The sequence below is a fragment of the Macrobrachium nipponense genome, chromosome 15 (assembly GCF_015104395.2).
Source record: "Macrobrachium nipponense isolate FS-2020 chromosome 15, ASM1510439v2, whole genome shotgun sequence".
In the NCBI taxonomy this organism is placed as follows: Eukaryota; Metazoa; Arthropoda; class Malacostraca; order Decapoda; family Palaemonidae; genus Macrobrachium; species Macrobrachium nipponense.
In genome coordinates, this window is record NC_087208.1 from 24,067,600 (window position 1) to 24,081,532 (window position 13,933).

Genomic DNA, 13,933 nt, shown 5'->3' on the forward strand with positions numbered 1-13,933 from the left:
TGATGAATTATACCTTATTCCATGCAAAATGCATTAGACACAAAATCAAGATTTCAAAGATTTAACCTTAATGCGCATGATTCCTTTGTATCACCTAGTAGTATGAGTATGTGGACATGCTGCTGGGCTTCCCAGGACCAATGAGTGTTTTTACTACTATTTAGGTACTGTGCCATTCATAAATACACTTATTCCAACATTCATTCATCATCTTTCACCTTTGTTATTTACCTTTGTGTGATACTCAGTGTTCAGCTACTAACTATATTCACTTCTTTTGAACTTCTGATCAGCAACTGATGCCACATCTCTAAATTACTGTGCTGTGAGGACACCCTTTTTCCTACTTTCAATACCAATGCAGTGATTTCTATAAATTTCAGCAGTTTTCAAGGTTTTCAAGTTCAAGTAATTGTGTGCAATATGTACTTCTAGTCTGAGGTTTCTACTTCTAGTCTGAGGTTTCTCACTACCATGTGCATGGAGCTGTACAGCTTAACTTTATGACCTTGCCTAATTCTCAACAAGTTGGTTTGTTGACCCAATAAATTTTTTTCTGCCATTTTCCTTCTTTCAGTGATGGTTGCCTTTAGTACGCTGTTCTGTCTCAGCTGTTATTTTATGATTTTTGTACATGATGTTTTGGTGTTAAGATATTTTTCACACATCATGATCCTTTTCATGCTTGCATTCATGGAGCTGCTTTATCGATTATACCTTAGCAGACATTTGCAGGAAAGGATGGTAAGTCCTGTAGCACATTTACGTTATCTATAAAGGATGACTCATTTACAGTGGCATTCATACAGGAGCCTACACTATTTGTCTGATTTCATGTGTGTAACAACTGGACCTTCATCCTTAGTATTTGTATGGCCAATGGTATGCCTGTGAGTGTCACATTCCCACTTCTACTGGAAGCGTCATACTTCCTCTTCTGCTGTCAGCTGTCAAACTCAGCTTCTTCCCATCACTCTCCAATCAGCTGTCAAGTCTTCAGTTGAGGCTCATTCCTCTGCGATGTCTCCCCCTGGCATTGAGTGATCAGTGAAAGCAGTGCAATCTTTCTCCAGCCTTGACTTCTATAGTTTACTTGCCAATAGCATTTTCTCCCCCTGATGTTCTCCCAGTCACCTGCTGGTCTTTTCATCTGCCAATACTGCCAATCTTTACATTTGACTTCTTCTGCAGCTGGTCCTTGGTCCTTTCAAATTCTTTTGACTTGATTTGCTTCACTGATGATACTTCCTAACTAGTCTGAAGACAAAGGTCTCATCTGCGCTCCAAAGCAAGTTCCTCGCTGTAGCGGATTCCTCCACAAGGGAGCTGATCACAGCCTTGCAACCTGTCACTACACTCACTCACTCCTACAGATTTGCTGCCAGTGTTGGTAACTCTTCTTGGCTTTTGTTTGCTTTTGAAGCTTTTGCTTATTTGGGTTTTGTCCCTTTTGCTCTGACTTCCTCTGCATAAGCAAGTCTTTAGCATATCCATCTGGTCCCAAGTATACAGCCCTATTTCTATGTACATAGCCATATTCTGAGCACTCAAATGCTTCAATTTTCTGCCCTGCTCCTATGTGCTCTTATACACCTATATACACTAGTGCTTTCAAGTACTTGACTACTGCAGTGTAACTGAATGATCCCCCTACGCAACAGCTACCATGCACTCAACTACTACCGTGTAATTGACTGATCTTGTCTTTCCACCTGCTTCCTTGTATTTGGCCATCCCTGCTTATATGCCTGACACTAATGCTCAACTGCTTCAGTGTTCCTGGCCTCAGCTCCTCTCTGTCCACACCCCTTGCCATATCTTTAAGGGCCTTACAAACTTTGATGCTCTTGACTATGTTGATCAGCGTCATTACCAGTGCTCCTACCTACAGAAGTCTTCCTGCAGTCATTGGGATTCATTTGGTCTCCATGAAAGTTAGTTCAACCACTGTCATCACAAGTTGCACCTTGTATGCAAAATATTCCTATGCAAAGTATTTCCCCTTTACCCCAATGCTCCAAACACCCAGTACCCAAAAAATTTTGGAAGATAACTCCATCACTGACTTAAGGGGATATTTTTACAACTTGGCCATCAAAGCATTCTCAGATGCAAGCTTAAATCAGTTCAAGGATGAGGGCATACCAACAAGGCCAAAAGTAATACTTATGTATATGTATTTCTGCATTAGCTTTCCCAATGAAGTATGTCTATGAGCACTAGCTCAGCTTTACTGACACAGTCCTATACCTTGATGGGAACCTGGACTCATCAATATTTGTTCTTCATCACTACAACAGTCAAAAATTCCCCAACCTATCATATTGCTGCCCAAGTAATTAAAATTTATTTCTAAATTAAGGTGATTTTCATCTGTCAGTCAATCAGCACAGTACAAAGTCTTCTGATTTATGGTAGCTATCTAATTTTCTCATCCACACTGGAACTGTTCCCAACTAATATTTATACTTTAAGTCAGAAACTAGTACTCCTGTCCCTTGTCCAACTCTTCAATCTACCTCACTTGTAAATTTGTTATCACTCGTCAGTCACTTACTAACCTATTGTCTAACTCTCACCCATGGGCTCTTGCCAACAGGTCTCATCTCCATATGATCATCCATCATAACTGACCCTTAACTAGAATCTGATATATTCCCCACCAACTCTCAACTCCTACTCAGGTCATCTTCAACCCTAAGTCACATTAGAGTGACTCCTCCTCATCTCCATTGACAATGCTCATATTACAGCACTAATATTAAATATCATTAAGCAAACCTGTAGCTAGTAGTATGAGAAACATTTTAATAATAATAATTAGAGCAGTTGCATAGTCAAACACACAACAAAACTCTTCCATAAAGCTCACTGCTGCATCTCTACAAAATATTCCCCAATGAGTTCGTGTTCACTTGTCTGATTAAAGTTATTTGTCTATTGTTATTACTGGTACCCTATATTGTATTATCATCATCATCACCATTACTATTATTAGCCAATATTCAACTAGCTGGGAAAACAGAACATTACAAGTAAACATTGGCCTAAATAAGAAAAGCAGAATAGTACAGAAGAAGAATTACTGAAGCGTAACCTGTAAAAGATTAATAAAATAAATATGTTTGAGTAGATAAACTAAGGAGTGACACTTGTGAAGCTGTTTAATGGAAAAAAGAAATAAAATAAAATAAACCCTGTCTGAAATCCTAAAATTCCAAGTATTCAAAAACATAACTCAAAGGCCAATGCTGGTACTAAGTGGCAAAAATTTGAATGGAAAAAAGACCAGAATGTTAATCATTTTTAAAAGTTTGCATAATGAGCTAGCTAACTGAAAAATTTTGCCAAAAATTAATAGTTAAGACATGATAAAAGAAATTTAAGAGAATTAAGTTTTCATCCAACAATTTAAGGTGAAACTCCACTGTTGATGACAAAGCAGGGGAACAATATTTAAAAAAAAAAAATGGGTGAATACGATAATAATAATAATGAAAAAAAAATTCTTTGATAAAAAGTCCCCCCGAAGTCTTGAGACTTGCTCAGTAAACTGTACTAACATTTTATACAACTGAAGAATTCTAAACAAGTTGCATATAGGTAGTTAAAGAATATTATCCATAAAAAGTTCTAAGTGGGGTAGATCCAACACCATAGGCCTACTAACAAACATTACTATGTTCTGTAAGGCATTAACTACATCTGTTATGAGATTCAGAATTCTATGGTTGACATAAATAGCAATTGTATGGTCTAGTTTATCCTGATTAATTACCTTCCAAGAGAAGACAAGTTCAAGATGTATTACAAATACCAAAGAAGAGAGCTAATAAAGGCAATATTTATACTACAGGTTGCTTCTCTATAACAACAAAGAACAAAAGACATATATCAGCCTGATTCCTGAGAGGTAAAAACTATGATTTTTATTTAGATATGGGCATTTATTTTTATAAATGAACTACCTTCAAGCTTAATGAGAAGCAGTTCTATGATAAGCTAGTTAAGTATGTTAGGCAGATAAATAAAAATCTAATGTACAGCGTCTAAAACAAAGTAGTAGGTGTTGGAAATTTTAGTAGGTGTAGGAAATTTTACGTACAGTACCACACAAACCCACAATTGCAGACTGCATATACACTTGCAAAATTATGTCAAGGATTAGGCTGAATTGTTTTACATGAATCTAATAATTTGTGCTTTACATACTTCCTTGTACTTGAGAAGTAAATATGGGACATTATATGGGAATTTTTCATCTCATGAGGTCTCGATGTAGCATTTCATTTTAACTTTGGCTTTGAACAATCTCCCTTCTCCCTCCCCAAGGGTGCTATTCTTTTAAATGACCAGGAAATATTGGTGGACAGCAACACCTTTCTCAAAGCTACTGTTACACATGACATGGAGTGCCATTATACATGACTGAATACTTATACGTACATATGTAGAATATATACCGATGCCATATACATTTACGGCACTGCTGTACATAATGTTAAGTTCCAAACTTTCCAAAATCACTTGCATACATGTACTATACAATATAACTTCTACTTAGTGAACATTTCAGTATAAATTAATGGTCTCTAACTTACCCCATCACAATCTGAAACATTGCTTCCTGATATCTTGTTTTTGTAGTATATTCTCCATTTTTTGTACTCTGCTGTTACTGCATCCAGCTGCCTCTTCCAATACTTTCCTTCTAAAACAATAGCCTGTAAAGAAAAAACTTATTGTATCTTAAAAGCATCTGCAATGAATGTTTACAATAGCTAATAAGAAAAACTTCTTGTATCTTAAAAGCATCTGCAACGAATGTTTACAATAGCTAACATTGCTGTCTAACAAGCACAGTAGTTAGAGAAAAAACAACCACAACAAAACCAGTAATTTACAAATTAAAACCAATACACACTTCCCATACAATATATCTACCAATTAATAGTACTGAAAACTGCTCAATTAACTGAAGATGCATGTGACAGTTTGAAATCAATAAAAATTGTAATCTGATGATACATAAAAAGGGGTTTCTCTGAAACAGCAGGGACCTAGAACTCATGCGTTACATGTCTGTAACTTCTCAACAATGTTTTACTACAAAGAGGCAACTAAAATAAGGTTGAGACATGCTTAAAATATTGCATAATTTTCATACTTCAATTATTTATTACACTCTCAATAAATATGTTCAGTTACAACAAAAATATGAAAATAACACATGCTACATTACCTATTCTAACTACTGTGAACCAAACCAAGAAATCTCCTTTGGCTCATGGTTTCGATTTTAACCATAAATCTTAAGTTATCAAACATGAAAGTCTTTCCCTCCTTTGAAATGATGTACAGTATAACAATAAAGGAATTACTGTATTTTCTGAAATACAGTATATACATTAGCAAAATATAAAATACATACTGTACTTGGACAAAGCACACAGAATATGTTCATATGGAGGTGTGGGATTATCAAGAAAAGCAGGAAAATAATTTTAAGCTGACATCCTTATAGATGATAAAAGTGCTTTCACAAGATAACTTATGGCTATTTTTAATTATCTATTCCAATTTTAAGAACTAAATACACTTAAGAAGACAGATTTTACCATATAGAAAGAATACATAGAACTTTCATAAAATATTCAATCACACACACTCCTGGAACCTCATAAACCAGACTTACCCTATTTAGTCTTTCATTACTGCTCCTGCTTACAAGGATGGAAAATCCTTATGCATGAAACTGAACGATTATATATATAAAAAAAAGAATATATACCAGCACACCTGAAAATTCACAAGTCTTTTAACTAGTTAAGAATTCATCTCTGTCAACTCAAGGATGTTATGACAAAAATGACAAGCCTTTAATCAATTTGTATTTTTCATAGCTAACAAACCTGAGGTCTTAACAATAGGCTAAATCTTAGCACCAGCTGGAAAATGGTTAAAAAACAATAAAAGATTTTATATCAAGGAATCTGTGAGATCTAGCAACTCCTGCATGTACGCTGGTCAGAGACAGCGCACAGGATTCCATGACACGTTAAGTCTTTTTTAATGATGAGACAGGGCTTATAGGCACAGGTACTATAACACTAAATTACCAGTCCTGCAAATGTTATACTGGAACATGAAAAATGATATTTTTTTTATAAAATAATGTTTTATTCATACTTACCAAGAATTCCTTAACATGGCAGTGCGCCTCAGTGATGAGTGACCTGAAAAAGAAGGACATGGCGCTCTTCGAAAGAGGGTGAGGAGGACTCTTCACTGAACACCATAAACGTTGAGAAGGACCTCTTACTTTCTCTGTTCTATGCAGATAACAATTCAGCGATCTTTCTTCCTCTTCTGGACCAAAAAATATCTGCAATATTCTTAGTGACAAAAGAGAGAGGCCAAGGTTCCAACAGCCTCTCGTTCTTTGCCAAAAAGGAAAGGGCCAAGGAACACACTGCATTTCCTTGCGCGAAACCAACTCTTCTGTCCACAGCGTGAATTTCACTGACACGTTTCGCTGAAGCCAGAGCAAATAAAAAGTTTTAATCTTTGTTAAATTCTTCTGAGAAGACAAACAAAGAGGCTCAAAGGGAGGTTCAGAAATAAATTTCAGGACTACATCGAGGTTCCAAGCTACACAGTTCTTCAGCACTTTCAATGTTTCAAAGGACCTGATGAGGTCTGTCAGATCACTATTCATCGACAGTTCAAGTCCTCTATGCTTGAACACAGAACTAAGCATTGCTCGATATCTTTAACCGTAACAGGGGATAACTTCTTTAGACGATCTCAGGAAGAGAAGGAAGTTGGCAATCTGACTCACAAGTGGTCTCAGAAGAAGAGACTTAAGTTTGTTTACACCACCTTCTGAAGACATTCCACTTAGACTAGTAAAGGTAGTTAGAAGAAGTATGTCTGTATCTTTCAATCGCTTCTGCAACTCTACGTGAAAAACCTTTTGCTCTGACAAGACTCCTGACAAGTCTGAATCCTGTCAGCACAAGAGCAGACAATCCTTGATGGAAGCGATGAAAGTGCGACTTTCTGAGAAGCGATTTCTTTTGAGGAAGGAGCCTTGGAAAGTTTACCAACATGTGCAGAAGGTCCGGGAACCACTCTTTCCTCGGCCAAAAGGGAGCTATCAAAGTCAGGTGAACATTTTGATGGAGTTTTACTTTGTTGATGACCTCCCTGATCATCCCTAAGGGAGTAAACGCGTAAGCGTCTAGCCCCAACCAGTCCCTCAACATCGCATCTACTGCCCAGGCTAGAGGATCTGGAACTGGGGAGCAGAACAACTGAAGATGGTTGTTTTTGGGCGTCGCAAACAGGTCGATGGATGGTTTTCCCCAAACCTTCCATAGGTCTAGGCAAATTTCTGAGTTCAACTTCCATTCCAACAACAGAACTTGTCTCTTTCTGCTGAGTTCGTCCACCAGTACATTCATTTTCCCCCCTTGCTTTTCGAATGTACTATGACAGGACTGTGGAGTTGTCGTAATGAATGGCCACCACCCGACCTACCACTAGATGAACACATTCCTGAAGGTCCAGGAACACAGCCAGGAGCTCCTTGACGTTGATGTGCAGGGATTTTTGGGGCTCTGTCCAAATACCTAATGCTTTGCGATCCAGAAGAAGGGCTCCCCAACCTACATCTAATGCGTCTGAATAAAACTGTAGGCAGGGGTTCACAGGAAAAAGAGACGCCTTCCTGAAGCCTTTCTCTCGAATCCCACCACAAGAGATCACTCTTTATTTCCCTTGTGATCGGGAAAACTGTAGAATCCTCGAGTGCAGTCTTCCTAGAATCACTAACTTTTCCACTGAGGAGAGGGTACCCAGCAGACTCCTCCACTGTACTGCTGAACACGACGGACTGGTCAGGAACTGTTGTATGTACTGTCCAAAGCCACGACTCCACCCTTTTCAGGGACAGAAAAGCCAGAAAAGTCTGAGAGTCCAGAGTCATTCCCAAATAGAGAATTCTCTGAGAAGGAACAACAACTTGGGGTTTTGACATATTTATTACTATGCCCAACTTCTGCATCAGGCAGAGAGACCTCTCTAGGTCCTTCGCACACTGCTTCACCAAAGGACCTCGGAGCAGCCAGTTGTCCAAATACAGAGATACATTTATCCCCATCAAATGCAACCAATGTCCCAGGGGGCTTAGAATCCTGGTGAACACCTGAGGTGCTGTCGAAAGGCCAAAGCATAGAGCCCAAATTTGAAATACCTTTTTCTGAAAAACAAAACGGAAATACTTCCTGGAGTCCTGATGGACTGGAACATGAAAGTAAGTGTCCTGCATGTTGAGGGATACCATCCAGTCCCCCCTGACAAAGCAAGGCAAAAAATGGAACTCTGTCTCCATCCCGACCTTCGTTTTCAGAACAAAACGATTCCATGCACTGACATCCAAAATGGGCCTCCAGGCCCCTGATGCTTGGGGACAACAAAAAACCTGTTGTAAAATCCCATCGACGTGTCTTTGACCTCTTTGATTGCACTCTTGAGAATCAAGGATTTTACTTCTTCCACGAGCACCAAAAACTTCTCCGAGCCGACAGAGTAGGATGATAATACGATGGGGACCTTCGATGACCCAGGCTTTTCCACCTCTGATCTTCCATTCCTCCCAAAACTGGTGCAGCCTGGCACCTATGGGCGTGTGAAGGACAGGAACACTACTCATTTTCAGTCTTAACTGTGGATCTAGACGAGGACTTGGTGGGTGGGCGAAGGTTAGAGCAAGGTCTAGCAAAGGCGCGCCTCTTTCCCCCACAAAAAGGATATTTCTGAAGCAATGAAAAAAGGCTTGGTTGGAGCCGCTAGTGCTGCTGAGGGCTTAGGGCTTTTGGTGGATTGTGCTGGTAAATCCAGAGTGGATTTCTTTTCGAGAGCCGAAAGAATATCCTGAACCAAGTCTTTGCGGAAACAGGTGCAACTTGACCAGAGGGGAAAACAAAATAGCAGACTTCTGAACTGTCATTATCCCTTTAATGGTAAAGGAGCACCACAGCTCATGCTTCTTCAACATCCCCGTGGAGAACAAGGAAGCCACTTCATCAGAACCATCTCTAATCACCTTGTTAGAACAAGACAGCATCCCCAGCCAGTCCTCCCGCACATCCTCAGAAAGCGAAGGGCAGCCCTCTAACTCCCTCTCCAGAGCTCCGATCGATCAATCAGTCCATAAAGCTAAAGACCTCTAAAACCTTAAAAATGTTACGAACAAGGAGGTCAATCTCTGAAGAAGACAAGAACGTTTTCGCAGCCGAAAATGGCGCTCTTCTATTCGCATCTACCAGGACCGAGAAGTCCCCCTGGGAGGAGGCACATACTCACAAGGAAGAAGCTTCCCCGGTGATGTAAAACCTACAATGCTTGTTGATGAGCAACGAAGGAGGGAAGGCGAAAGATGCTTTGCCATGTTCTCTCTTGGTTGCCAGCCACTTCTTCCTAGCCGCAGTGAAGAGGACTAATTTGGGAAGATCTTCCGAATGCTTCTTTTTCTTTATCATGAATGTCGAAGGCAGAGAAGGAGTGGCAGGAGAAAAATGGTCAGGAAAGTATTCTAAAAGGAACCTCATTAAAGTTAAGTGTAAGCTGTCGGAGGTTGAGTCGAGACCTGTCTTAACTCTTTCTCTGGTTCTCGTAATTGCTCTTGCTCTCGCTCTAGCTCTTGCCTTTGCTCTAGTTCTTGTTCTTGTTCACCTGGAGAAGCAGGAGACATGGACGGTTCTTCCTTCCTCGACTGTGGCATCTTACCCTTAAAGAAGGACGATTCTTCAAAGTGCTGCTGAAAAGGATCCAAAGATAGGTCCTCCTGGGATTGATCTGATTGAATGGTAGATGAACACTTCCTTTTCGACTCGGAAGAAGGTTTCGGACTCAAGTCGAAGTCTGTCGAGTAGACTGAAGCGGTGCCGCTCATCTCAAAGGCACCCGCACCTGTTGCACCTCAGTCGCATCCACTGAGTCGCAAGTCGAAGCCGCATGACTACAAGACGGGCGCAGACTAGAAACTGTATCCCTAGATTTCTTGGCAGGGAAAGGGGAGACGTCCACACTCAAAGATGTCTTAAGAGGGCGAGAAGCCCAGGAACTACGCCAGCGACACAAACTCAGAGAAAACGAACCACTGGAGTCCGATAAATTCGTACTGAAAGAGATGCCTTTTAACGGCGCTCAGTTGATGCCTGATTCGACTTCAGGCTCGACAGAGGGAATGATTGCCCATGGGCAAACCCAAAAAATCTCCCTTGGACCTCTGGTATGTCTTCTCCTCGAGGCGGGGGAGCAGGGCAGTGACCTTTGTCTAAAACTAGAGGGACAGGCAGCCACGCCCTCAGAAAACACTTCACTTGCACTAGCACTGGGCACTATAACAAGATTTTTCTCATGAACTATTTCATGGAGACACCTAACTCCATCATCTTATTGGCCAAATACTCAAACTTCCTCTCGAACCTTGATTCGAGGCTGGCAATGGTAAGAAAATGCAACATGGGAAGCTGGTAAAGGGGTTGGAGGGCTGAGAATGGGAAAAAGATTTCCAGGAATAGGAGAAGCAGAGGTAGAAATCTCCTCCAACAGGGGAAGACAGAGGAGCTACACTAGCCTTACTATCCGCCCTAAGGGCTGCTTTTCTCTTCCTATCTTGTATAACCTTGTATAACCTACCTATGATGTGAACTGTAAAGTTTCCATTTTTCATCATCCCAATCCTGACATACAGAACATCTAAGTTCCTTAGAACGCTCCTGACCCCTACATTTGTACACCTAGAGTGAGGATCATAAATTTCCTTAACTAGCCTAGTTTTGCAACCATCTGTGCAAAACGTTACTCCAGATGAGCTTGAATCAGGCATATTCAAGAATAAAAGGGCAGCAAAATAAACAGAATGAGCAAAATAAGCTAAGGAAATTCAAAAGCACACCAAAAAACTTGTATGTCACCAATATCCAGGTAAGTGAAAAATTATTCAAAAGACAACGAAGAAAGTCCGCAGAGCTACTGATGTTACTTGGGAGCCAGCAGAAATCCAACTGAGAGGTGTAACGACGTCATACCTGTTTACCGGAAGTGGGCGGTAACTGGTTACCTACACTAACAATGGCGGCACCATTGAGAATTTGAAGTTTAGTCTGCCGTGCATAGGAACCCTACAGCTGAATAATTGCTTGGTAAGACTCTGAATAAACATCTCATTTAAAGAAGAGGCCATGACTATTTTTGAAAAAGAAAATAAAATAAATCCTTTACAAGAATACTAGAAGCTGCATTGATAAAATACAATGTAGATAAAGTGATAAATAGAAAAGATTCATTTTACAATAATATATATACTACTATGAGATTCAGGGTCTCTGTAACACAGTTTTTTGGACTTTGCTCCTTGTCAAAGCATCGGATGTAGCTGAAAGTTGACATATGTATATTTTACAACCACACACAAATTTTGTCAGCATTATCAATAACCTACACCCGATAGTTTTAATTTTTATAGAGTAAAAATGATCTAGCCGACGCCATGGCCAATGATTACGAGCCAAGAGTCGAAAAACATTCATTATGTAAGCAAGATAAACAAACTCCTTTTGACTAAATGTTGCCCCGCCCATCCACCAGACAGAAATTCCATCGGCTCTGAAACCCAAAGACTTTATGAATGGCGGAACGATACATAGATGTGGTTGGGGTATCAGTGCTAGCGTAGTAATACTACTGTAGCAGTAGTGCCACAACAGTATAGCAGTAATATACATGAATTAAACGTTTAGACCAACTGCTGGGATCCTTGAGGATCATTTAGCACTTCTTACAACTACTCTCACGAAATTAGTTTTTATAGCCAGAAGTTAAATTTTCTAATCCAACAATGCCCATGTTAGCCTTCAGTGTTATCCTGAATTATAAAGAGGCGAAAGTGGGAGGAGCCTCATGAAGTCACCATTCTGACGATAATTATTGGTGAAGGTTTAAAGCCAATATACGGTACCGGCTATTTTTTTTCAGTAAATAGGTAGATAGCCAATAAATATAAATTGCTTGACATTGGATATAGCAGTTATCAAATCAAGCTTGTCTGCTATGTTTTTGGTAATTACCAACTATTCCCTACATCTTGTCAATCTGATTGTGACCTATAAAGTAGAATGTAATTTCTTTGGAAACTTATTTTGGGAGTTAGACTAATAATCGAAGTGTTTTTGTATTTATTAACATATTTTGTTGGTTTGTTCATCATGACAATTATCAGTGGAGAGGTTCCAGAGTTCATAAAGGTGTACTGCTTTGCTTGTATTTAAATTTGTATGTCATTGTTGCCAGAGGTTTAGCCTTCGTTACGTATAACCAATCATCCATCGAGAAAGAGGGAAGAAATGATGTCATAAGTTACGTAACGAGTGCGTTCGAAACCTTTTCTCTGAGTAAGTTGGCCCGTCTTCAAAAAAGGTCACTTTTACATTATAAGTACCAAATTTATTCAACCTACGTAGTGCAGAATACACTCAAAATTTATGTGTTGATATAATATGTATTCTGAATAACCATTATATTTATGAAATGCATAGATAAAAAGTTATTGCGAAAAAACCGTGTTACAGAGGCCCTGAATCTCATAGTAGTCTTATTGTGCATGTACACTCCTCCATACACCCTATTATGCAATGGGTACCTGTTGTATGGCCAAGCTGCAACAAGTAATATGAATTTGTTGAGAAGAGTATAATTCCCATAAATTAATGAGTTTCAACTATATATCAAATATATTATTTTTTTTATTTTTGAATGTACATTTGTTTCATTACAAATCCATGAACCTACTACATCACCTGTGGGCATTACAGAGTGACCTCTAGTGAGTTGATAATCTTCCATGACAAAAGTTGATAAGATTTGGGTCTTTGGTAACTTTGTCATATCAACATTCTCCAGGTCATATTCATTTTTTCACTCAGTAGATTTAAAAAGTACTTGTACTGCCTCCTCAATTCTCTTCAACCTTAATTTCTCTGTTTTACATCATGACGAACTGCTCTGTTCCTTTTACATTCTTTCATTTTCCCTCATCCATGTTACTTAAACAACACTTTTTCTGCCCACATCTGTATTTATATTCTGAATTTGTCTTATCCCAATTGTTCTTTGCCATTGTCACTTGCCTTATATCTTTTTTTTTTTTTAATACCTCCTGCTTTATTTCTTACAGAACTTGAGACCCTTATCTTCCCATTGGTACTGATTTTAACACTGTCGACCATGAGGCTCCTAGTTTTCAAGCTCTCACATATGAGACTTGGAGGAGCATTTTTTAGTATTACTGTTGAATTTTCAACTAATAAATTGCAAATATTAGTTGTTGATACAGTAATCACTACAGTGACTACATGAGTGTACTACTGCTACTGTAATCTCTATTGTTCCCCAGGGTAAGTGTTCTTGGTCAACTAATGTAAATTCATGTTGTTGCACAGACATGACATTAGGAATGGCATGGAAAATAAATGCAATTAAATTATTTGTAAGGGAAGTGAAGCACTTGCTGGAATGAGAAATAGATAGGGTGGTGAGTGAGTGGTTAGTATATGTGGCTGTCACAAGTGTGTGTTATATTTCTGCATCCAGTCAACATACTAATGATTAAGTGTTGTGAGAGGTCAAGAGATATGTGCAAAAGATTGGGTAGGGACTTGAACTATGTAGCCAAAAGGGGAATGTATAAAAGAAATGTTGAGCACCTCTTCTTTCAGGAAATAAAGTGTAGATATTCAATACCTGTGAAAAGATACTGGTTGAAGCTGTAGAGATGAACAGTTTATGTGTACACTAACACTAGTATAAGAATTGACAGGGTAATAAGTATGGAGATATTATGTAGAAGTGGTAAGAAGGTTTTCCA

The 13,933-nt window shown here is 39.1% G+C and overlaps 1 protein-coding gene across 1 annotated transcript in view; it reads right to left on the minus strand.

Moving 5' to 3' along the window:
* LOC135227033 (MLX-interacting protein-like) overlaps nt 1–13,933 on the minus strand; it is a 233,092-nt gene that overhangs the window by 126,770 nt on the left and 92,389 nt on the right. The window contains exon 4 of the mRNA XM_064266822.1: nt 4,602–4,724. Within this exon, the coding sequence (XP_064122892.1) occupies nt 4,602–4,724 (123 nt within the window). The remainder of the gene's footprint in view (nt 1–4,601; nt 4,725–13,933) is intronic.